At 45.2% G+C, this 26,210-nt stretch overlaps 1 protein-coding gene and 2 pseudogenes across 1 annotated transcript; 2 read left to right on the forward strand and 1 right to left on the reverse strand.

Moving 5' to 3' along the window:
• The first annotated feature begins 6,081 nt into the window (after positions 1 to 6,081).
• LOC124682852 (BTB/POZ and MATH domain-containing protein 2-like) lies at positions 6,082 to 7,585 on the forward strand. Its single transcript, XM_047217469.1, has 2 exons — positions 6,082 to 6,246; positions 6,325 to 7,585. Exon 2 carries the CDS (start codon positions 6,328 to 6,330, stop codon positions 7,408 to 7,410), a length of 1,083 nt encoding a protein of 360 aa, XP_047073425.1. The 5' UTR covers positions 6,082 to 6,246; positions 6,325 to 6,327; the 3' UTR covers positions 7,411 to 7,585.
• A 2,369-nt stretch (positions 7,586 to 9,954) lies between these two features.
• On the forward strand, positions 9,955 to 13,225 carry LOC124686447 (annotated as a pseudogene).
• Positions 13,226 to 18,001: 4,776 nt separating this feature from the next.
• On the reverse strand, positions 18,002 to 19,807 carry LOC124653824 (annotated as a pseudogene).
• Between the last annotated feature and the right edge of the window lie 6,403 nt (positions 19,808 to 26,210).

The following is a 26,210-nucleotide window of genomic DNA, read 5'->3' on the forward strand; positions in this document are numbered from 1 at the left end:
TTTGGATTTCTGCGCAGAAACAGATTTCTTTGCCGTCACGAATTCGCGTTTTTCTCTCTGTAGAAAACTCGTAAAATCTTGAAAAAATTCATGCGTGATCCTCAGATATGTACGCCACTTTCATTAGTTTTGAGTTTTCTGATCTGAGCAAGTTAAGTGCCTCGAAAAAATTCGTCTTTACGGACTGTTCTGTTTTGACAGATTATGCCTTTTATTTCGCATTGCCTCTTTTACTGTGTTGAGTGGATTTCTTTATTCCATTAACTTTCAGTAACCTTGGGTAATGTTCAGAAGTGTTGGTAATGATTGTGTCCTTGCTGAACATGTGAATTTTTGATTATGCACTAACCCTCTAATGAAGTTTATGAGAAGTTTGGTGTGGCGGAAGTTTTCAAGGGTCAAGAGAGAAGGATGATACAATATGATCAAGAAGAGTGAAGAGTCTAAGCTTGGGGATGCCCCCGTGGTTCATCCTGCATATTTCAAGAAGACTCAAGCGTCTAAGCTTGGGGATGCCCAAGGCATCCCCTTCTTCATCAACAACTTATCAGGTCATCTCTAGTGAAACTATATTTTTATTCTTTCACATCATATGCGCTTTACTTGGAGCGTCTGTGTGCTTTTATTTTTGTTTGTTTATTTTTGTTTATGTTTGAATAAAGTCGGATCCTAAACATCTTGTGTGGGAGAGAGACACGCTCCGCTTTTTCATATGAACACTAGTGTTCTTCGCTTTTACTTTTAATGTTCAATGGCGAAAGTTGATCGCTTCACTTATTGCTATTTGGTTGGAAAAAGAAAATGCTTCATATGGTAAATGGTATATTGTCTTGAATAATTTGATACTTGGCAATTGTTTTGAGCTCTTAAGTAGATAATGTTTAAGCTCTTGCATCATGTAGTTTAAATCTATTAGTGGAGAACTACCGTAGAGCTTGTTGAAATTTGGTTTGCATGATTGGTCTCTCTAAGGTCTAGATATTTTACGGTAAAAGTGTTTGAACAACAAGGAAGACAGATGTAGAGTCTTATAATGCTTGCAATATGTTCTTATGTAAGTTTTGTTGTACCGGTTCATACTTGTGTTTGCTTCAAACAACCTTGCTAGCCAAAGCCTTGTACCGAGAGGGAATGCTTCTCGTGCATCCAAAAACCTTGAGCCAAAACCTATGCCATTTGTGTCCACCATAACTACCTATATGTGGTATTTTTACGCCATTCCAAAGTAAATTGCTTGCGTGCTACCTTTAAAATTTCATTCCTTGTCTTTGCAATACATAGCTCATGGGAAAGTAGCCTAAAAAACTATTGTGGTAATGAATATGTTGATATGTATCTTAGTTCTTATAAGTTGCTTGTTGAGCGGTAACCATGTTTATGGGGACGCCATCAACTTTTACTTTGTTGAATATCATGTGAGTTGCTATGCATGTTCGTCTTGTCTGAAGTAAGGGAGATTTCTCATGATTAAATGGTTTGAGTATGCATATTGTTAGAGAAGAACATTGGGCCGCCAACCAAAGCCATGTATCATGGTGGAAGTTTCAGCTTGAACATTAATCCTTAGAATCTCTTATGAGAATATTATTTGTTGTTGAATGCTTAAAGCATAAAAGAGGAGTCCATTATCTGTTTTCTATGTTGTCCGGTATGGATGTCCTCAAGTTGAGATCTATCAAAATCGAGAAATCAAATGCGATTTATCTCCTTGGACCTTTGTACAGGTGGCATAGAGGTACCCCTTTGTGACACTTGGTTGAAACATATGTAATGCAATGATAATCCATGGAAGTCCGAGCTAATTAGGACAAGATGCGGGCACTATTGGTATTCGTTGAATGAGGCTTGCAACTTATAGGAGGTTTTATGCATAACATATATGAATTATTACTACCGTTGACAAAATTGTTTCCATGTTTTCAAAATAAAAAGCTCTAGCACATGAGTAATCCCTGCTTCCCTCTGCGAAGGGCCTTTCTTTTACTTTATGTTGAGTCAGTTTACCTACTTCTTTCTATCTTAGAAGCAAACACTTGTGTCAATTGTGTGCACTGATTCTTACATGTTTACTTATTGCACTTGTTATATTACTTTATGTTGACAACTATCCATGAGATATACATGTTACAAGTTGAAAGCAACTGCTGAAACTTAATCATCCTTTGTGTTGCTTCAAAGCCTTTTACTTTGAATCTATTGCTTTATGAGTTAACTCTTATGCAAGACTTGTTGATGCTTGTCTTGAAAGTACTATTCATGAAAAGTCTTTGCTATATGATTCAGTTGTTTAATCATCATCTTGTTAGCCATTGCTTTGAATCACTTCATTCATCTCATATGCTTTACAATAGTGTTGATCAAGATTATGTTGGTAGTATGTCACTTCAGAAATTATTCTTTTTATCGTTTACCTACTCGAGGGCGAGTAGGAACTAAGCTTGGGGATGCTTGATACGTCTCCAACGTATCTATAATTTCTGATGTTCCATGCTAGTTTTATGACAATACCTACATGTTTTATTCACACTTTATATCATTTCTATGCATTTTCTCGAACTAACCTATTAACAAGATGCCGAAGCGCCAGTTCCTGTTTTCTGCTATTTTTGGTTTCAGAAATCTTACACAGGAAATATTCTCGGAATTGGACGAAACAAAAGCCAAACTTCCTATTTTCCTCGGAGGGTTCCAGAACATCGAAGGAGAGTCGGAGGCGGCCAGCAGGGGACCCACACCATAGGGGGTGCAGGCCCACCCCTGGCCGCACCGCCATGTGGTGTGGGCACCCACTGGCTCCTCCGAGGCCGCCCTTCCGCCTATATATTCTCTTCGTCGCGAAAACCCTAAATCGACAAGCCATATTCCACGAAGAGTTCCATAGCCGCCGCCATCGCGAAGACAAGTTTCGGGGGACAGAATCTCTGTTCCGGCACGCCGCCGGGACGAGGAATTGCCCCGGAGTCCATCTCCATCGACACCACCGCCATCTTCATCGCCATTGCTGTCTCCCATGATGAGGAGGGAGTAGTTCTCCCCCGAGGCTGAGGGCTCTACCGGTAGCTATGTGGTTCATCTCTCTCTCCCATGGTGTGATCTTTATGAATATGTAGAGGTTACTCTTGTCTATTATGCACTCTAGAGGTTACTTTAAATATGAACTCCGGATTCACTCTCCACGGTGTAATGGTGACAGTGTGTGCATCGTGTGTGTTTCCTTTATGAAGTTGTGGAGCTTGTTTACTCCGGCTTGAGGGAGCTCTTGTAGCCCTACACAATGAATGGTGTTTGTTATCCAACAAGAGAGTGTTTGAGAGTAGCATTTATTTGTTCATCTATGTGATCATAGGCTTTGCAATCTAGATGTCATATGCTATTCAAGTGTTTTATTATGTGAACTTTGGGGTTACTGTGACCTCGGCGTAAAGGTACAGTGTGTGTGCCGTGTGTAACTCCCTTATGAATTGTGGTGTGTTAGTACCTCCTATGAATGCTCACGGTGACAGTGTGGGGTGTTTATTAGTACTTGGGAATACGCCTTTGAGGTGTGCTTTTGCACACTTGCCCAATGAATTTGAGTTCTTTATCCAACATGAGAGTAGTATGATGAAGTGCTTATATTTATATTCAATTATGATTGCAATTGAGAGTGGCCACTAGTGAAAGTAGGATCCCTAGGCCTTGTTTCCAAATACTGCAAACATCGCTTATTTACTGTTTTACTTCATCTTTACTTCCTGCAATATTTACTTCAGATCGCAATTACCGTTTACCACCATCTATACCACTTGCATTTTACTATCTCTTCGCCGAACTAGTGCACCTATACATCTGGCAAGTGTATTAGGTGTGTTGGGGACACAAGAGACTTCTTGTATCTTAATTGCAGGGTTGCTTGAGAGGAATATCTTTGACATCTACCTCCCTGAGTTCGATAAACCTTGGGTGATTCACTTAAGGGAAACTTGCTGCTGTTCTACAAACCTCTGCTCTTGGAGGCCCAACACTGTCTACAAGAATAGAAGCACACGTAGACATCACTGGGTCATGTGACCTTATTGTAAGACTTATTTATTCAGTACTATGTAATGGATGATGTAACTCTGCTTTATCAGTTCAGTTATGTGCTCACGGCCCACTGATCATGGGACCGTGAGTTGAATGCATAACGGGTATTTCGGACAACTAGTCTGGGGTCCCCACAGTATAGGTCTCTCAAAGTAAAAAATACGCGAAACAGGTTTTTCTGTTCTACAGAGTTATAAACCAAATAAAGTGGTTCATTGTTAAATCCCCATAAATCAGTGTAAAACATGGTATTATCATCATATATGTTGCAAATATGTGGAAATTCAATATGATAAAGGACAAAGTTCATGTATGCATTTTACATGCATCAATTATCAGGAACCAGCAGGGAAAAAGCAAAATATCAAAGTTTAGAGTGGAAAAAGCAAAATGGGCAAAAACTAGTGTGGCAAAAACAAAATTTTCCCTTAAACAACAACCACTTTAATCACTTGGGAAATTTGAAAAGAACAAAACACAAGGGTCTTGGACAACAAATTTTCGATGCAAGTAGTCCTCTTTCAAAGAATTAAAGAGGAGGGTCAGAACTGGGGGTTCGACTCGCCTGCAGAACTGTAGTTAACTTGATATGCCATCAATAGCATCCAATGGTGGTCTCAAAGGATCTCTTTGATGTCTTCCTCTTTCCCAGTACTAGTATTTCGTTGGCTCGACGCACAACAAATAAGGCCATGGTCGTGAACCGCATCGCTACGAACCACACGCCCCGCGCTCCGGCGAGGGACAACCATCCGGCGACGACGAATGGAGGCGATTGGAAAACCCCTCGTTGTACTTCCAACGACTGCGAGGCCATGGGAATCTTCTCGTCGGTGAAGCCAATGAGACCGTCGATCGGAAAAAACCAAGTGCCCTAGTGAGTAGTGTCCTCGCCGCCACACCAGAAGACAAAGCCCGTGAGCCTGCTGGATCACCTCTTCATAGGCAGCCTGAACCAAATTGTTCTACTATGTTTGTTGTTTGGTATGGTCTTGATAGATAACCTTGTACTGGCGGAAATTGGAAACTGCTGTTCGACGATGAGCAGCTTCATCGGGAATCATGACACTACAGTCACTGCGGCGCAACGCACCAGGGCAGGGCGACAGAGTATGTCGAAGTAAGTAGCAAAGGTGGATGATGAGTTCTTCCACTCCTAGCAAACTGAGCACGAGCGCACGGTATGCGCTGCACCATGACATACCTTGCCGCTTTGAAACATCGCATGTTGTTAGGTCCCCTCGTCGGCGTCCCAAGGCTGGCGGACGCGATATTGATCGCATCATCCGAGTCCATGGACTGACTTGTCGAGCAGCTAGCAGGCTACTCGGTGCACCCTGATGTACGGAGAGGTAGTGCCACAATGTGGCTTACGCGCTAAGAAAGAAGACAGTGAGATCGCTGGAAATCTGAGACTAGCTAGCCGTAGGTCGTTGGATGTGATTGGATGGTAGATCAAGTCATTATTGTATAGCTACACTAACAAGTGTATTGTAGACGAACCGAGTCCCCATAACTAGCTGCTAGCGGGTGCTAAAAATTCACAAAAATTATAATGACTTTAAGTTATTGTCTTTTTTTTTTGTATTCGCATAGGTTTCAGACCCTCTTGTTTACTTATTTTTTTATATATAAAAAGCATTTTTTTATTTTGCATTGTTTCAGAAAAGAAAAGAGCACATGTTGTTGCTGAGTTAGGCAAGTCTGGGTCTATCAGACATTAGTCGTGATTCGGTAGCTGACTTGGTCTCCCTAGATTATACAAACACTATGTAATCTCGAAATGACAAGCTTTTTACGCACTCTTTTCTTTACCAGAGCTAAGGGGTCTGCTCAATATTTTGTGTTCCTACTTAAAAAAAGAAGAGCACGGAAACAATTTGCTGAATCTTTTGAAAAAAACATCCCTGGAGGTCCCTGCATATGCCGCCGACTCTTGCTTGATGGGCTCCGTGAGCGGTAACCTTAAATATTCGGCCCAAACCCCCCAGTGAAGTGGTGGCGGATGGGCATGAATTGTGGGTTCCTCCGGCGGAAGAAATCGTCGCCGCCTCGCCTTCCCCCAACAAATCTTGCCCCCCGCCGGCGCTGCCACCGCCGCTCCACCTTCCACCAACAAATCTTGCACCCCGCCGGCGCTGCCACCGCCGCTCCGCCTCCGGGTTCTCCCTCCACCTCCTCGTATAGCCCGCTTCCTTTTTTTCTGAAAGAATTCCGTCCCCACTCCCCTTTATCCGATCCGAATCTTTGTTCCCGTAGGAAATGGGGTCCGAATCCAGGAAGACGGTCTCGAGGTACACCACCAAGACGGAGAAGGGGTCGCACTCGTTCGAGATCTCCGGGTACAGCCTCGCCAAGGGCATGGGCGTCGGCCGGTTCATCCGGTCCAGCACCTTCGCCGTCGGAGGCTACGACTGGGCCATCCGCCTCTACCCCGACGGAGTCACCGACGCTTTCAAGGACTACGTGACGGCCTATCTCGAGCTCATGAGCAAGGACGCCGAGGTGCGGGCTTCCTACGACCTCAGCTTGCTCAACCAGGACACCGGGTCGCCCGTCACCGTCAGCTCGGAATCGACCCCGAGAGTCTTCAAATCCAGTGACACTAGCCGCTTTGGCCCGCAAGGTGGATATTCCATACTCAGAAGCGAGCTGGAGCTGGATGAATCTTGCTATGTTCTGGACGATTACCTGACGATCGAGTGCGATGTTACGGTCGTCAAGCAATCGGGTGTGCGCGACAGCCTGGCAGAATACCAAGTCGAGGTGCCGCCGTCAGACCTATCCGATCACTTCGGCAAGCTGCTGCTGGACGAGGATGGTGCCGACGTGACTTTCAGCGTTGGACGACAGACTTTCCCGGCGCACAAGATCGTGCTTGCCGCGCGCTCGCCTGTATTCAGGGCGGAGCTGTATGGGCAGATGAAGGAGAGGACGGCGCCGAGCATAACCATTCGAGACATGCAGCCTTCTGTCTTCAGAGCCTTGCTGCATTTCGTGTACACCGATTCGCTGCCCGACATGGAGGATCTTGATCATGACGAGTACAGTGAAATTACCCGCCATTTGCTTGTGACTGCGGATAGGTATGCCATGGACAGGCTCAAGTTGATGTGCCAAAACATCCTTTGTCAGTACATGGACGCCGACAGCGTGGCGGCGACGCTGGCCTTGGCTGACCAGCATAACTGTGACGGGCTTAAGGATGCTTGCATTCAGTTCATGGCCACTTCAGATGAGATGGACGCTGTGGTGGAAACCCAAGGTTTTGCAGATCTCAAAAGGGCCTGCCCTTCTGTCTTGGTAGATGTGTTAGAGAAGAGAAGTAAGTTCGGCAAAGCATAGGTATCTAGTACGTAGATTGTTTCCTTCTTATATAGAGAAAAGCTTTGCTGGTTTTGGTTGCTAAAACCTGGTTTCTTAATTATTATATCTACACCTTTTCCATTGAATTTGATGCTTGTCTCTGGTGGTAACTAGCAACCCGATGTCAGCTCAATCCCAAAACAACTTGTTCATGTCTCTAAGTAGATCCATATGAGAAAAACTGGCTTGGAATTGGCATATCATCCTATATTGGCTCTGAGCAGTTAGTATATGTGTTATTCTTTCTTTAAATGATGCTCTCCTTACATCCTGTTTGTCTTGCTCCTTGTGCGCACCTACTTGTTCAAGTATTGTATGGACCAATATTCAAACATGAATGTCCAGGGCAATCATTGTTTTATCTGGGGTTTCCCCAAACTGATGACTTAATCTATGGTAAATACTATACATCGTCGTCCGATATGAAAACAAACACCGGACTAGCATCTCGCCGTTCGTTCGCCCGCACGCATCGGACGTCTTGTGGCTGGGCTATATAATGGCGTGAACCACACCATCGCTCGAGCCCTAGTGTCACCGCCGCCATGTTTGTCAACCCTCGCTGGTCTCCACTCGCCCGCTGCCGCTGTGTCCGACCCTCCTCGACGCTGCTCGTCCGCTCGAGCTTCTTCCAGTGCTTCCGATGGTTCACCTGTACGCTTCTTGGAACCGAGGGATGTGCTTCCGAAAATACAACGTTGCTTCACTTTCCAGGCCATGGATTCTACCGGTGTCACATGTATGCTTCCTTCTACCAATTTAATTGCTCCCAAAAGCAAAAAATTAATCACTGTATCATCCTAAATTACAAAGCTACCGCTGTAATAATTCCGTGCTTCTTATATAAAAAATTGTGCTTCTCATGTGTCCATTTTCCGTCCTTGTTTCAATGAAGCAACCCTGCGGAAGAAGAAAGGCAGGAGAGATTAGCGCATTATGTGGACGTATATTACGGGAGCAGTTACCAAGAAGAAAGGAAAGAGAAATCAGCCCCACCTGCATTAGGCCTTATTTGGTACTAGTGTTTTAGTGGGGATTAGTGGGGATAATACTCTAGAGTATTGGGCGAATCACTTTTGTCACCCAATCCCCACAAAACCCCAACCCCAATCCACTAGGTAGAGGTAGAGTATTGGGGATTGAAAAAATTACACTTAAATTAGGGGAAAAGTGGGCATTAAACTCGCTCATACTCTAGCACCAAACATGTATTGGGGATAAGTGGGGATTTGAAATTTGGAGCGGATTATCCCCGCTAATCCCCACTAAAACTCTAGTACCAAACATACGGGGAGCAGTTACCGGGGAAGTGTTTCTATGAAGCACGCATGCAATCGTTTCCCTGGAATCACGGAAAGAGCCCGTCGTTACTATTTGAAATCGTACGGTCAAGGCGGTTTAAATCCTATGGCTAAACGCTAGTCCGATGGAATGATAAATATCGGCATCCGATTCCTAGCGGTGCCCTTAATCTATGCGGCACAGAAAATGCCCATCTTTTCTCTTCATCCTCTGGACAAGGCCTATGATAGATTCATCAGAATGATAGATTTGACCGAATTCAGATCTTCAGTTTCAGCTTAGCGTGGATTTTGAAACATATGCAGTTGGCACTGTGTTATTTGTCGACAAGGTCCACAGACATAGTTAAGAGAACATGTAACTGTGTGCCATGGATGATGTATGTTAGAAAACAGCTCCTGTCACAGGTAATGTTGTTGATTGGTTGTATGAGGCTAGAAAGTAAAATGTTGTTGATTGGTTGTATTTATCCTAATCAATATAATTCCCTCCGTTAGAAAATATGGGTCGTAGATTGTCTAGATTTGCATGTATCTAGATGCGTTTAGTGGGTAGATGCACGCGAATCTAGAAAAACCTGCGATACTGACAGTGTATTAGATAAAAAAATGGGTGTGGCTAATTTCGTTCTCAGATGATGTCATCAAATCTCAATCGTAACTCATGTTGCAGCTGATAACTAGCACGGATCACAAAGCAAATCTAATGATGTAGCACGAACTTAGTTCTAGCAAAACCCATAAAAAATGTTATCCTTTTGTCTTCTCATATTCAGGTGTCTGGGATAATTTTATTTTTTGTTGCATATTTGTATCCCACAACATGTTGGTGTGAGTGAATCGCATCAAGATTCCTAACACTAATTTCGTAAATGATGGAGCAATCCATTTCTTTCTTTCGGATTCTCGAAACTCGAGTTCACACTTTACAAACATGGTTGCTGACTTTGCCAGCACAGCGTGGTTGCAGCGGGTCGTCACCAATTAGTGAACAAAGACTTTGCGTGTGTGAATGATCAGCAATATTCAATCGCCCTGGACCATGACAGGAAACCTCTAGGGTCTGCAGGAGCACAGTGTGGCTGAAACCAGGCGATTGATCAAGTAGCTGGCGATTGGGTCACCATCTCTACATCGACTGATACCAACCAGACGATGAGTGAACGCGCGTCCTTTCTATGACCGTAGGCTTGGCTCAAATGGATAAAACAACATCTCCAGTAAGGCAGTACCATCCTCTGGAAAACAGCACTAGTAGCATGCATTCTCAGTTTACATGCTAACCAGGTCCCGTTCTTCCAGCATGTATCGCACAACTCACCTCTTGCTCCTCCTCTGCATCATAAGCATCTTCGCGAGCGGTGCATTGCAACTCCAGGACGCCCATGGCGGCAGCTGCATCCCCGCCGAGAGGGCCTCCTTGCTCTCCTTCAAGAAGGGCATCACAAGCGACAGAACCAACCTCCTCGCCTCGTGGCACGGCCAAGACTGCTGCCGGTGGAGAGGCATCAGGTGCAGCAACCGAACCGGCCATGTTGTCAGGCTCCACCTCCGCACTCCGAACCAGGATGTGTACGCAGATCCATGTGCTTTTGATACTCTTTTCGGTGAGATCAGTTCCTCTTTACGTTCCTTGGAGTATCTAGAGCACATAGACCTTAGCATGAACTGCTTATCAGGGCCAAATAGCACTTTTCCTGAGTTCTTGGGCTCGATGGAGAACCTGAGATATCTCAACCTCACTGGCTTAGCGTTTAGCGGCAGACTGCCTCCTCAGCTTGGCAACCTGTACAAGATGCGGTATCTTGCCATCGGCCAGGGTCGTCGTTCTGAGAGTGAGATGTACTCTGACAACATCACATGGCTAACAAATCTGCATTCACTAAAGCACCTCAGCATCTGCGGAGTAAACCTCTCTGGGATAGATGACTGGCCTCATACTCTGAATATGATTCCGTCTCTCAGGGTTGTCCATCTTCATGGTTGTTCGCTTGACAATGCAAACCAATCGCTTCCGTACCTCAATCTAACCAAACTTGAGAAGCTTGATCTTTCTTTGAATGAATTTGACCACTCAATCGAGCATAGTTGGTTTTGGAAAGTGACAAGCCTCAAGCACCTCAATCTTGAGTATACTAGATTATTCGGCCAATTTCCTGATGCACTAGCAAATATGACATCCCTTCAAGTGCTTGATTTGTCGTTAAATTCGAACAAGTACTTGACAATGACTGGAAAGCTGAAGAATCTTTGCAGTTTGAAAATCTTAGACCTCAGCCACAATGACATAAGTGCAGGTGTAGCAGAAATGATGCAGGGCTTGCCAGAATGCGCATGGACAAATTTGCAGGTGCTGGATTTCAGTCAAAACAGTTTGACCGGAGCATTGCCAAATTTGATAGGTAACCTCACCAGCTTGAACAGACTTGAACTCTCCCACAACAGCATCACCGGAGGTATACCACCTGGCATTGGGAATTTGATGTGTTTAACTGCACTTGACCTTTCGAGCAACTTATTCAGCAGAAGTGTGCCCTCTGAAATTGGTTCCCTAACTAATCTGACTTCTTTGGACCTAAGTAACAACAACTTCACTGGTATTGTACCTTCTGAAATTGGTGCCCTTAGTGATCTGACTTCTTTGGTCCTAAGCAAGAACAACTTCAGTGGTGTGATTACGGAAGAACATTTTAGAAGTCTAAAAGGTCTAAAGAATATAGACCTCTCTTCTAATTATTTGAAGATTGCAGTGGATTCAGATTGGGTTGCTCCCTTCAGGCTGGAGGTTGCACTATTTTCATCTTGTCAGATGGGTCCTCTCTTTCCGGCCTGGCTTCAGTGGCAACTAGAACTCACTACACTTGACATTTCAAACACAACTCTTATGGATACGATTCCTGATTGGTTTTGATCTGCATTTTCACGAGTCAAATATCTTGACATCTCTCATAACCAAATAAGCGGCAGCTTGCCAACACATCTATATGGCATGGCGTTTGAAGAGCTCTACCTCGGTTCAAACCGTCTTGTAGGACCAATAGCAGATTTTCCAAGAAATATCATTGTATTAGACATCTCCAACAATGCCTTGTCAGGAACACTACCATCAAATCTTGAAGCCGTGCAACTGGAAACATTGCTGATGTATTCAAATCAAATTGGTGGCAGCATTCCAGATTCTATGTGTAAAATGCAAGGGCTAAAAGATCTTGATTTGTCAAGCAATCTTCTAGAGGGTGAAATTCCTCAGTGCTTTGAGACCTTATTCATGTCTTACCTCCTGTTAAGCAACAATAGCTTATCAGGCACATTCCCAGAATTTTTGCAGAATGGATCAAATCTCGAGTTTCTTGATCTTGCATGGAATAAGTTCTATGGAAGGATACCCACTTGGATAGGAGACCTGGCACGGTTACGGTTTCTGCGACTATGCTACAACGAATTTTCTGGGATTATTCCAGTTGAAATAACAACCCTTAGTTATCTTCAATACTTGGATCTGTCGGGAAATAACATATCTGGTGTTATACCACTGCATCTGTCCAACCTAACTGGTATGACCCGGAAGGGCTTCATGCCTATATCTGGTATAGATGTGGCTCTAGCTGGCTTGGGTCCATTGATTATAACAGGTCAATTTAGAGAAACCTTGTCAATAATCACAAAAGGACAAGATCTTAGATATGGTGGCACCCTTGCATATTTCGTGAGCATTGATGTATCAGGCAACTCCTTAACTGGTGAAGTTCCCACAGATATCACGTCCCTTGATGCATTGATAAACTTGAATTTGTCATCAAACTACCTGAGTGGAAACATTCCTACCAAGATTGGCTCCCTGCAGTCATTAGAATCTCTCGACATGTCTAAGAATAAGCTTTCTGGTGAAATCCCACCGAGCTTGTCGAATTTGACATCTCTGAGCTACTTGAACATGTCCTATAACATTTTTTCTGGAAGGATACCCTCCGGCCACCAACTTGACACACTCAATGTGGATAACCCAGCCCTTATGTACATTGGCAACAATGGAGTTTGTGGGCCTCCCCTTCAGAAGAATTGTTCAGAAAACAGTACAGTCACCCATGGTCCTCTTACAAGCGGCAACCAAGAATTTGATCCACTCTCCTTTGATTTTGGTCTTATGCTGGGACTTGTGGCGGGGTTTTCGACTGTGTTATGTGCACTCTTATTCAAGAAGACATGGAGGATTGCTTATTTTCAACTCTTTGATGAGCTGTATGACAGAATCTATGTGTATGTGGTTGTGAAGTGGGCAAGCTTCAAAAGGAAGACAGATGAAGAATAAGCAATTTTTTTCTGAAGCACGCATGTTCGTGCATGGCCAATAGAATCGAAGGTGGGAAGTCCATATTAATCTGGGTAAAAATAATATACGGCCTGCTTAACTCTCATGCAGTGTTAGTTTCTCTTGATAAAGGTGACGATGATATTTTTTCCGACAAAGGAAATATATTAATATCGCGAAGATAATGATTACACCCCGCCAGTGTAACAACGTCCCTAATGGCAATACAGATGCACTTAGGTAGAGAAAAGAAAAATAGAGAAACAAGATATGTTCCTTGTAACAACGGACCAAAATAGCACCAGAAATCCACCTCCAAAAGCGACGTCTCGAAGAAGGGAACAACGGACAAGCACCATCATTGTCCTGATCATAGATGGTAGGCTTTCACCTAGGAGAAAATCCGTGCTCACAAAACAATGCCTTCAACCTGGCCATTGCCAGGTAAAACCTTGAGTTTTCACCCTCAAGTTTAGACTCTGAATTTCTTTCTGTGATGTCGCCCCCACTTGCCGATGTCGCTAGCTGCTCCAAGTCACGAATCACCAAGCCAAAACTCATCGCCACCAGGACTCGAACCACCATTACCAGTCCAGAAATCTTAGCTTCCATGCCATTCTCCACGACTGACTTCACCATGAAACCAAAGACATGTCCCACAATGGCAACAGACTACAGAGTTTCGCATCGCTCCCTCCGAAACCAAACAGGAACATGGTTGTGCGCGACCCATCCGATCTGACAATCTCCGGCATGTCGTCCGTTGGAGTTGGCCGGCGGAGCCTTCCGAAACTCGACACTTCGACTGAATCAATGAAGGCCGGCAACAAGGCGTGAGAGTGATCATAGGATCGCCTCCTTTGTTCAAGCTGAGCAAGCAGGACCCACATCACCGGCTAGCTCCCGGTGTGGCAAGTCGACAAACCGGCCATGGCCACTGCCATAGCCATGGCCACGGCAATCCCGACAATGCCACGAGGCCGAGAGACTGGGCCACCACTACGAAGGTCAACGACGGCGGCATCACCACGGTGCCAGTCCATCGTTGTAGCCTGGCTCCCATAACTGTGGTACCAGACACGCGGCCCCACCGAGGCCCAAGACCCCGGGCGGGGCACCACCACTGGGCGGAGGAGCTCCACCTCCATCGTCGACGCGCCAGCATCATAGCTAGAAGGCCACAGCACCACAGCACCACAGCACCGCTGACACTCGATGTCATCACCGACGCTGCAAAGAGAGGGAGGTCGCTACTCGTGGAAAAAAATCCCCGCCGCCGCCTTAACCACGCGGACTGTGCCCGGCGGTTTGTCCCGACTGCGGCAAGAGGAGGAGGAGGAGGAGGAGGAGGGATGGGGAGGGCCGCAGAAGACGGCAGCTAGTGTTAGGAAGGAGAAGAGGAGGGCCGCGAGAGCTTCCTCGGGTGGCGATGATCTAAAACATGTAAGACTTCAGCTATTGTTATTCAGGACTTCAATCGCGAGGATTTCTGCCAAAGAAGTTCAACATTTTTCTGCAGTAACTGGTGAATTAGTTTATTTCGTATCACGGTAAATTTGTATTTTAAAAACAGTCTTCTTTTAGTGAGTAGAAGATCCTGCAAAGCTGCAGCATATACTCTTGAAAATATTTAATCCTTTCAAAAGTTGGTAAATGATCATAACAGAAGCACATTGCCTAATAGAGGAGAACCTGTATGCCATCTCATACGGCTCCCAGGCATATGGATGCACTCTACAGAAACAACCTATGAATGGATCCTACGTTTTGTATGAGCAGTGGCGCCATTTTATCTAGGTCCAAGCTTATTTGCATGAATCCTTCACAGAATTCTGATAAAGACATTACCTGGTTAGGAATGGCATTGTATGGCTTCCGTGTCGAACACAGGGATGGGCATTTCGTCGACCAGCTGCAGCACGTCACCGGTTCGTTATTCGCGTGCAGGATCCATATGATAGTCCTCATCACGCAACAAGACCCAAGAGGAGAAGCAACAAGACCCAAGAGAAGAAGAACAAATTAAGCCATGCGCTCAGCCGTGAAGTTATCCAGAGGTCAGCGATCCATTCTTTTTGATTGGCAAGAGCATCGCAGACTGGTCTATACTTTCGTCTTGAAGTCTTGAAAACTTTAGGGGAGGACCCATTCATCCATCAAGCCAGGCAGAGCCATGGCAGCGATGAAAAGTTACCTGTCCATTTTATAATTCGGCGTTTTTCAAGACCCATTCAGGGTTTGTGTGGCACCTTCCATTCATACGATACCCATTGAAGGCCGAGTCCCTCTAAAAATTTGCCCAAGTCCAGAATTCTGAGACCTCCCAAGTCTTTGGATGACCCAGTCGTGCATGCCTAGAGCATGCCTCACCGAAACCTATTGAAGGCCTTTAGAGTGGCTTTGTCTGCCTTGATTGTGGGGCCTTTAGAGTGGCTTTTTTAAGAAACGAACAACACTTTCAGTTAAACTTCAGAATCATTACAAACTGTTGCCCGGATAAAATCCAGCACCACATTGGTATAAACAGGGATAGGGAAAGACATACTAGCCCTAGCTAAAACATGTGTTGCTTCGTTACAAACACATATTAACATGAAGGAAAGAGAAAAAACTGAAAATTGGCTAGCTAAACAGAGGATTTCTGCAACAACAAGGGGGGAAGACCTGTCCCAGCGTTGAGCTTGAAGATTCCGAACTATGTTGATTTTTGGCAAACCTTCAGTCTGAGCAAACTGCGTAGTAGTGCGAACTACAATTGCTTCAGCCATCTCAGGGTCAGCTATACCATCCAATACATCTCCATGTTTTCAGATCATCACTCCTAGGTGTGCATTTCTTCCCGAGAGCATCACCATGCCCGACCCTCCCTTTCATTAACAGTTTAATGGAAAAACCACATACTGTTTCTTGCAATGTTTGAAGATCATGTTACGCAAGATGCCGATCAATGTGACCGGCATGCCTCTTGGCACGTTCAGACGTAGAAGGGATCCAAAATGAAATGAAAAATGTTTTCATCACATTTCTGCATTCCTGGAGAGGGTATTGAAATGCCTTCATAAGTACTACTGTTTTATGGACTACGTTCCAAGACAGGTAACCTTTTTTTCTTTTCACTGCCAAAATATGTGATCTGGTTTTGCTTGAAACATAGCAAAACCCCCTTGACCTGGAAAAAAAAATTAAGATCTAGTGCCTTCAGTGAACAACTAGTCAGGGCTGCAAGCAAGTCTTCTTCTGTGAAGGGAAAAATGGTAGGGTGCATGTAACTCAAGAAGAAGAGGCTGGCATAATAAAATATATGAACATTCTCTTAACCAGACGCCAGCATTTTTCAGGCTTAAATTATAAACTGATTAAACATACGTTTCACCAACAATGTGCAAACAACGAAATGCATTTTTTTCCTAGTGGTTGATCATGATAGGTAAAACACACTTACTTTTAAAATAATCAATTCTTGATCACGAGAGATATGTTTAATATGAGCTGTAAAAGACACTCATTCCTCAAATTTCTATACATGGTTCCATTAAGTTCTTCAAAAATAAGAAACACAATGCAAAATGCAGAGATGATCATACAATGTGTGCTTTCATGTCTATGTTTCGAAACGGGCAATCCTCTTTTTTTAGTGTCAAAAAATGTGTTCTGTTTCACTGCAAACAAGGCACAAAAAATAGGAATGGCTGAAAAATCAAGATTTACTCCCCTCCATGAGCCACTAGTGAGGGCTGCAAGCCAAAACACTTCTATGAAGGTTGAAATGGTAGGGCGCATATTACTCAAGAAGATGGCAGAAAAACAAAATATGTGAAAGTTCTTGTAACCTGACGCCAATTTTATTTTCAGGCTTAAATTACAAACTGAATTAACAGAAGTTTCGCCAACAACATGCAAAAGACAAAATAAATTTTTATGTAGTGGGTTGGTCTTGAAAGGTAAAGCACACTCATTTTTAACTAATCAATGCTTTCTGCCTGATATGAATCGTAAAAAGCACTTATTCTTCAAACTTTTCTATCCATGGTTCCAACAATGTCTTAAAAAATACTACCTAATAATATGGAATGGGGGAGGGGGTGGAGGTGGGGGGTAATAAACACAGCATAAAATGCAGAGATAATCCTTGAATGGATGCCCCAAAAGTAACCATAACAATCCAAATCATCCATAAACCTGTTTTGAAATAACCTTCTACTAAGCGATTCCAAAACATTGTTAATGCAACATTACCATGCAGATTTGAAGGAGGATATGAAGTTGCCGCAATTTAGCATTAACTCTTTCTATGATAGGTTTATCATATATATATATATATATATATATATATATCATACTACATGTACATACTCTTAGGTATGATAGATACTCTCTAGATTATGAGAAACACGCGTGGGTGTAACTACACCCGGGTGTAGTATGAATATAATACTTCCTACCCCTGGGTGTAGTTACACCCATATCTAATATACTACCATACGGAAGTATATACGATACTTTATCAGTTTGAGTATATTCCTACACTATATCTAAGATATTACAAACCAAGTTTGGTGGAAAAAATATAAGTGAGCATGTAGTTTGCACTATATATACGAAATACATGCATATGTGTACGTAAAAAATGAGTCTACGTAAAAAAATGTGCATACTGCCTACAAAGTATTATATATACCACCAAACTAGTTTTATATACTTCATACTACATGTACATACTCTTAGGTATAATAGATACTCTCTAAATTATGAGAAACACGCGTGGGTGTAACTACACCCGGGTGTAGTATGAATATGTCCTATATATATTGGTCTGTGCTAGGTGATAAGCAGATGGAGAATATGCTAAATTGTACATACATATTTATCTTTCAGTTTTGAAGGTAAACATAACTAAAACAATTAAGAAGATCAAAAGCATTGATCCATGATTCTGTCACAAGTTTTCTAAATAGGGAATCATAAAAAGCCAGAAGATGAATTTTTTTGCCAGCAAAGCTATTTATAATCTAAGAAGAAAAGCTAAAGACCAATCAACATAATTAACCCAGATAAGCTGCTCATCTATGTTTTGCGCGACCTACTTGTCTTCTCAAACATATCTGGCAAGACAGAAGGGCAAGTTCTTTTGAGACTTGCATAACCTTCGGTTACCACAACAGCATCCATCCGATCCGAGGAAGCAGTATATTCAAGGAACTCAATGCAAACCTCCCTAAGCTTGTCGCAGTTATGTTGATCAGCTAAAGCCAATGTAGCTGCCACGGTGTCCACATCAATACACTCACAGAGGATTCTTTGGCAGACCAACTTCAGCCTGTCCATGGCATATCTATCCGCAGCGACAAGTAGATGACCGATCGTTTCACTGTAATCAGCATGATTGAGATCATCCATGTCAGGCTAGAAGTCAGTGTAGATGAAGTGCAGCAGAGCTCTGAAAACAGCAGGCTGTATGTTTTCTACCGTTATGCGACGCGCCCTTCTCTCCTTCATCTGACAAATATAGCTGTGACGTGTACGATCTTGTGCGCAGGGAAATTCTCTCCTCCAACACTGAAATTCACGTCTGACTCCTCCTTCCCCAGCAATAACTTGCCCAAATGGCCCGGCAAATCTGATGGTGGCACATTGATTTCAGACCACGATCCGGCATTGTACAAGAACGAGTCTTTGATCACGGTAAGAACACATTCGATCACAAGTCTGTCATCCTTAATGTAACCTGATGATTCCTGCTCCAGTTCACTTCTTAGAGCATGTCTAACAGGTCCCGTATTTTTTCGCCCTTAAAACGCGAGTAGAGGACCCTGTATTCGTTTTTCACCGGCCAAAAACGCGTCCAATCTAGCAGAACCTGTAAACTCACCCTGTAAAAGGGAATATTCCCAAAATATGCCGAATCAAAAAAAAAATCCTTCCATCTTCTTCCTCTAGCCACCGTGCTCCCTGCTCCCCCGCCTCCGGCCATGGCCGTGCCGCCCCCGGCCGCCCTCGCCTCACCTCGCCCCGGCCCCGGCCGCGCCGCCCCCGGCCGCCCTCGCCCCGCTCCGCTCCCGACCGTGCCGCCCTCGCCCCGCCCCGGCCATGGCCGCGCCGCCCCCGGCGCCTTCGCCCCACCCTCGCCCCACCCTCGCCCCGCCCTGGCCGCACCGCTCCCGACCGCGCCTCCCTCGCCCCGCCCCGGCCATGGCTGCGCCGCCCTCGCCCCGCCCCGCCTCGCTCCGGCCAGTCCTGCCCCGCTCCGGCCGTGCTCGCTCCGGCCAGCCCCGCCCTCGCCCCGCCTCGCTCCGGCCAGTCCCGCTCCGGCCGTGCTCGCTCCGGCCAGCCCCGCCCTCGCCCCGCCTCGCTCCGGCCAGCCCCGCCCCGCAGTTCGTCGGAATTTAGCCGGATTCCGGCGAGGCGAATCGCGAAAGCAGTTAGATTTTCTGAAATTTCAGCCCGCCATGAGTGAGGGGTTGGCCCTGTATTTGGCCTCCCACCCCGCACAAGTAAGGGGCGAAAGTCCACCCCGTAATCGAAACCAGCAAAAATCGATGCGGGGGCCGTTTTTATGGGGCCTGCTAGACGGCCGGGTAGAGCTCAAACCCGTATTCTGGCAGTTATTATACGGGTTTGGGCCGCCGACGGCGAAAATGCTCGACTGGATGAACTCGCCGACGCCGATGCCCTTCTTGAGGGTGTACCCGGAGATCCCGAACGTGTGGCTGCCCTGCTCCGTGTCGGTGGCGTACCTCGAGAACGAGTTCTTCGATACGGACCCCATTCACTCCGGGATCATGATTCGAACTGTTGATTAGAAGAATAGATCAGGATCAGATCAATCGAAGGTAAAATATACGGATTTCTTCAGAAGAAGATGCTAGCCAAGGTGGGACAGGAGAACCTTGGAAGGCGATGGGGAAACCAATCGGCGGCGGCGCATCTCCACCGGTGCTTCGTAGCGCCCCCGATAACTTTTTAGAACCGGCGGCTTAGACGCGCCGGCAACCCGTGCCACTGTGCCAGCCCCTTCGTCGAGCGCGTGGATCGGGTGTGGCACGTCACAAATCGCGCGTGGGCTCCGCCTGGCAGCAGACGCACCGCTTTTCCTACCTCTCATCCACGTTCGAGCCGATTCCCACCCCTTTAGATCGTCATCACCACCGTCGCTGTCGCGCCTCCTGCCTGCAATAGACACTGACGCCTGTCCAGGAACTGCCGTCCATCGACACCGCCGCTACCCCCTCGACCGGCAGCTGCTGTTTCGACCGGAACAGAGGTCGTCGCCACCGCCGCAGAATCGCCCAGCCCGCAAGGTGTTCGTTGGATTGCCGCGATGGACAGCGACGATGAGATGATGGTGCAGGTGTTCACGGAGGAGCAGAACGATGCGGCTGTCCGGCGGAAACAACAACAGCTGATTCTGACGAGCTTCCTCCGAGTTCGCCAACCTTTGTTCGGCGTGCCTCGACGCGGTGGCTCAAAGCCAGGAAAGAGGAGGAACATCAACCGGCATCGTGAAGCTGGCGCCATGCTGCTTGACGTCAGCTACTTCGCCGCCGATGCGACTCATTCGCCGAAGGAATTTCGGCGCCGGTTTAGGATAAACAAGGATCTGTTCATGAAGATATTCTTCTGTGTCAGGGAGTGCGACGACTATTTCATGATCAACAAGATTGTACATGTTTGTGGGGCTGCACCCAATCCAAAGGGCACTGCTGCAATGCGCTGTCTTGCATACGGAGCTCCTCCAGATACAGCCAATGACTACTTGCGGATGGCGGAGCCGACATAGAGGTGTTTGGTAAAGACTATTTGAGAGCACCAAGGGCAGATGATACAACTCGGATCCTCGAACAAAATGTAGCACGAGGGTTTCCTCGGATGCTCGGAAGCATTGAATGTATGCATTGGGGCTGGAAGAATTGCCATTTTTCTTGGCAAAGGATCTACAAGGGGCATACTGGTGAGTGAGTGTCATTCTCGAGGCATTGGCAAACCATGACCTCTGGATTTGGCATGCTTTTCTTTTTGCTATATGTTGTAAACTATATCAAAATATTGTATGAACAATTTATGTGATTGATATGTTGTTTCAATATATGAAAAGAACAGTTTTTTGAGCCACCGTATGGGGGGCGCCGGTGTGGGAACGACATCCCCAAATGAAGGATACAATGTCACTGCCCTCATACAGCTGTGTCGACACCCCTGCCGACGCCTATTTGGGGGCACTGGTGGAGATGCTCTAAGGGTTTGATGGAACGGAAGGTCAGGGAAGGCGATGGCCCCTTCCGCTGGAAAAAACGTTGCAGTGACGACGAGCCCAATGTAAAGTTGCAGCACAAAGTTTGCAAATTTATAGGTGCACTTTTCAAATGGTGGTGCACGCATGTTGTTGAGATGGGTTGCATATGCTATCGATTTCAAAAGGATACTACCTCTTTCGATGAATAAGGGTGCACACGCATTTCGAGATGAACTTTAACTAAAAAAATGAGCAATCAAATCCTGATTATATTATATGTGATTAGTACCGTTTGATTCGTATTGAAAAATACTTTCTAATGATGCTTATTTTATATCGAAAATCTTTATATATTTTGAGTAATTCTTAGTCAAATAAAAAACACAAAACAAGAACGTCTTATTCATTGGAACGGAGGGAGTAAACTTGTGCAACTCAAAACAAATGTAAATAAAAAATATAAGTAATTCTGCTAATAAAGGTCATACTAAATAATTATTTTATGTATGAAATATTGTATTGTTCTAAATGATGATTTTTTGCTAGCAAAAAATTGTTGGAGATATGCCCAAGAGGCAATAATAAAGTGGTTATTATATTTCTTTATGTTTATGATAAATGTTTACATACCATGCTATAATTGTATTAACCGAAACATTGGTACATGTATGTTATGTGAACAACAAGGAGTCCCTAGTAAGCCTCTTGTATAACTAGTTTGTTGATTAATAGATGATCATCGTTTCATGATCATGAACATTGGATGTTATTAATAACAAAGTTATGTCATTGATGAATGATGTAATGGACACACCCAATTAAGCGTAGCATAAGATCACGTCATTAAGTTCATTTGCTATAAGCTTTGGATACATAGTTACCTAGTCCTTCGACCATGAGATCATGTAAATCACTTATGCCGGAAGGGTACTTTGATTACATCAAACGCCACTGCGTAAATGGGTGGTTATAAAGGTGGGATTAAGTATTCGGAAAGTATGAGTTGGGGCATATGGATCAAGAGTGGGATATTGTCCATCCCGATGACGGATAGATATAATCTGGGCCCTCTCGGTGGAATGTCGTCTAATTAGCTTGCAAGCATATGAATGGTTCATAAGAGATGACATACCGCGGTACGAGTAAAGAGTACTTGTCAGGAGACGAGGTTTAACGAGGTATAGAGATACCGATGATCAAACATCGGACAAGTAAAATATCGCGTGACAAAGGGAATCGGTATCGTATGTAAATGGTTCAATCGATCACTAAGTCATCGTTGAATATATGGGAGCCATTATGGATCTCCAGATCCCGCTATTGGTTATTGGTCGGAGAGAGGTCTCAACCATGTCTGCATAGTTCGTGAACCGTAGGGTGACACACTTAAGGTTTGATGTCGTTTAAGTAGATATGGAATATGGAATGGAGTTCGAAGTTTTGTTCGGAGTCTCGGATGGGATCCAGGACATCACGAGGAGTTCCGGAATGGTCCGGAGAATAAGATTCATGTATAGGAAGTCATTTTCCAAGTTTGAAAATGATCCGGTGCATTTATGGAAGGTTCTAGAAAAGTCCGGAAGAAATCACCATGGAAGGTGGAGTCCCGGAGGTACTCCACCTAGCATGGCCGGCCAGCCTAAGGTGGAGGAGTCCCAGGTGGACTCCACTCCATGGTGGCCGGCCATCCCCCCAAGGAAGGGGTGGGAGTCCCACCTTGAGTAGGAGTCCCACCTTGGGTAGGTTTCCCACCTTATGGCAAGTTTTGTGTTGGGGTCTTATTCGAAGACTTGGACTACAACTCTTGGGGGTTCCACCTATATAATGAGGAGTAAGGGGAGGGGGCCGGCCACACCAAAGCCCTCTTGGCCACACCCCCTAGTGGCCGGCGCCCAAGACCCCCCTCTCCCCAAGCCCTAGCGCCCTCCTCCACATACTACTCCCGCAGCGCATAGGCGAAGCCCTGCTGGAGTTCTCCACCACCGCCGCCACCACGCCGTCGTGCTGCCGGGATTCCGAGGAGGATCTACTACTTCCGCTGCCCGCTGGAACGGGGAGAAGGACGTCGTCTTCATCAACACCGAACGTGTGACCGAGTACGGAGGTGCTGCCCGACTATGGCACCGTCAAGATCTTCTACGCGCTTTTGAAAGCGGCAAGTGATCATCTTCTGCAACAACAAGATCTAATCTCGTAGGCTTTGGAAATCTTCAAGGGTTAGTCTCGTGATCCCCTCGTTGCTACCATCTTCTAGATTGCATCTTGGCTTGGTTTTCATTCTTGCGGTAGGAATTTTTTTGTTTTCTATGCTACGAATCCCATCAGTGGTATCAGAGCCGTGTCTATGCATAGATTGGTTGCACGAGTAGAACACAATTGTTTTGTGGGCGTTGCTGCTTTGTTGTCTTTAGTTCGTGTACTTTGCATATTGCGGCATAGTGGGATGAAGCGGCTCGGGCTAACTTTACATGACCGCATTCATGAGATTTGCTCCACGCTCAACATGCAACTTGTATTTCATAAGTGGCTTTGCGGGTGTCTGTCTCTCCCACTATAGTGAAGATCCAATTTACTCTTTCTATTGACAACACTAGTATCACCGTTGTGGTTCATGTTCGTAGGTAGACTGGATCTTACTCGAAACCCTAAACCACGTAAAATATGCAAAACCAAATTAGAGACGTCTAACTTGTTTTTGCAGGGTTTGGTGATGTGATATGGCCATGATGTGATGATGAATATGTATGATATGATCATTATTGTATTGTGGCAACCGGTAGGAGCCTTATGGTTGTCTTTAAATTTCATGTTGAGTAGTATTTCAAAGAAGTTGTAATAGTTGCTACATGGGAGAACAATCATGAAGACGACGCTATTGACCTTGACGCTACGCCGACGATGATGGAGATCATGCCCGTTGATGATGGAGATCATGTCCGTGCTTTGGAGATGAAGATCAAAGGCGCAAAGACAAAGGGGCCATATCATATCACATATGAATTGCATGTGATGTTAATCCTTTTATGCATCTTATTTTGCTTAGATCGCGACGGTAGCATTATAAGATGATCCCTCTCACTAAATATCAAGATAATAAAGTGTTCATCCTTAGTATGCATTGTTGCTAAGACTTGTCGTTTTGAAGCATCACGTGATGATCGGGTGTGATAGATTCTACATGTGCATACAACGGGTGCAAGCCAGATTTGCACACACGGATACTAAGGTTGCCTTGACGAGCCTAGCATGTACATACATGGTCTCGGAACACGGGATACCGAAAGGTAGAGCATGAGTCATATGATTGATATGATGAACACTTTGAGTGTAAGCCATTGAAATTACATCTTGTCTCGTGATGATCGGACTTGGTGTAGTGGATTTGGTTCGTGTGATTGATGCGTGCAGTTAACACACGTCCGTTGGAAAGCCCAAGAGGAAGGTGTGATGCGTACAGTAGCAAGTTTTCCCTCAGAAAGAAACCAAGGTTTATCGAACCAGTAGGAGCCAAGAAGCACGTTGAAGGTTGATGGCGGCGGAGTGTAGTGCGGCGCAACACCAGGGATTCGGCGCCAACGTGGAACCTGCACAACACAATCAAAGTACTTTGCCCCAACGTAACAGTGAGGTTGTCAATCTCACCGGCTTGCTGTAAACAAAGGATTAGATGTATAGTGTGAATGATGATGATTGTTTGCGAAGAACAGTAAGAACAATTGCAGTAGATTGTATTTCAGATGTAAAGAATAGGAACGGGGTCCACAGTTCACTAGTGGTGTCTCTCCCATAAGATAAACAGATATTGGGTGAACAAATTACAGTTGGGCAATTAACAAATAAAGAAGGCATAACAATGCACATACATATATCATGATGAGTACTACGAGATTTAATCAGGGCATTACGACAAAGTACATAGACCGCTATCCAGCATGCATCTATGCCTAAAAAGTCCACTTTCAGGTTATCATCCGAACCCCTTCCGGTATTAAGTTTCAAGCAACAGACAATTGCATTAAGTATGATGCGTAATGTAATCAACACAAATATCCTTAGACAAAGCATCGATGTTTTATCCCTAGTGGCAACAACACATCCACAACCTTAGAACTTTACGTCACTCGTCCCGCATTTAATGGAGGCATGAACCCACTATCGAGCATAAATACTCCCTCTTGGAGTCACAAGTATCAACTTGGCCAGAGCCTCTACTAGCAACAGAGAGCATGCAAGAACATAAATAACATATATGATAGATTGATAATTAACTTGACATAGTATTCAATATCCATCGGATCCCAACAAACACAACATGTAGCATTACAAATAGATGATCTTGATCATGATAGGCAGCTCACAAGATCTAACATGATAGCACAATGAGGAGAAGACAACCATCTAGCTACTGCTATGGACCCATAGTCCAGGGGTGGACTACTCACACATCGATCCGGAGGCGATCATGGCGATGAAGAGCCCTCCGGGAGATGATTCCCCTTTCCGGCAGGGTGCCGGAGGCGATATCATGAATCCCCCGAGATGGGATTGGTGGCGGCGGCGTCTCTGGAAGGTTTTCCGTATCGTGGCTCTCGGTACTGGGGGTTTCGCGACGAAGGCTTTAAGTAGGCGGAAGGGCAGGTCAGAGGGCGTCACGGGGGCCCCACACGCTAGGGCCGCGCGGGCCCCCTCTAGGCCGCGCCGCCCTAGTGTGGCGGCGCCCCGTGGCCGCACTTCGTATCCTCTTCGGACTTCTGGAAGCTTCGTGGAAAATAAGCCCCTGGGCGTTGATTTCGTCCAATTCCGAGAATATTTCCTTACTAGGATTTCTGAAATCAAAAACAGCAGAAAACAACAACTGGCTCTTCGGCATCTCATCAATAGGTTAGTGCCGGAAAATGCATAATAATGACATATAATGTGTATAAAACATGTGAGTATC

This window comes from Lolium rigidum, chromosome 1 (assembly GCF_022539505.1).
Source record: "Lolium rigidum isolate FL_2022 chromosome 1, APGP_CSIRO_Lrig_0.1, whole genome shotgun sequence".
NCBI lineage: Eukaryota > Viridiplantae > Streptophyta > Magnoliopsida > Poales > Poaceae > Lolium > Lolium rigidum.

Excerpts from the sequence above, each read along its gene's own strand:
- LOC124682852 (XM_047217469.1), top strand. The coding sequence starts at position 6,328 with ATGGGGTCCGAATCCAGGAAGACGGTCTCGAGGTACACCACCAAGACG.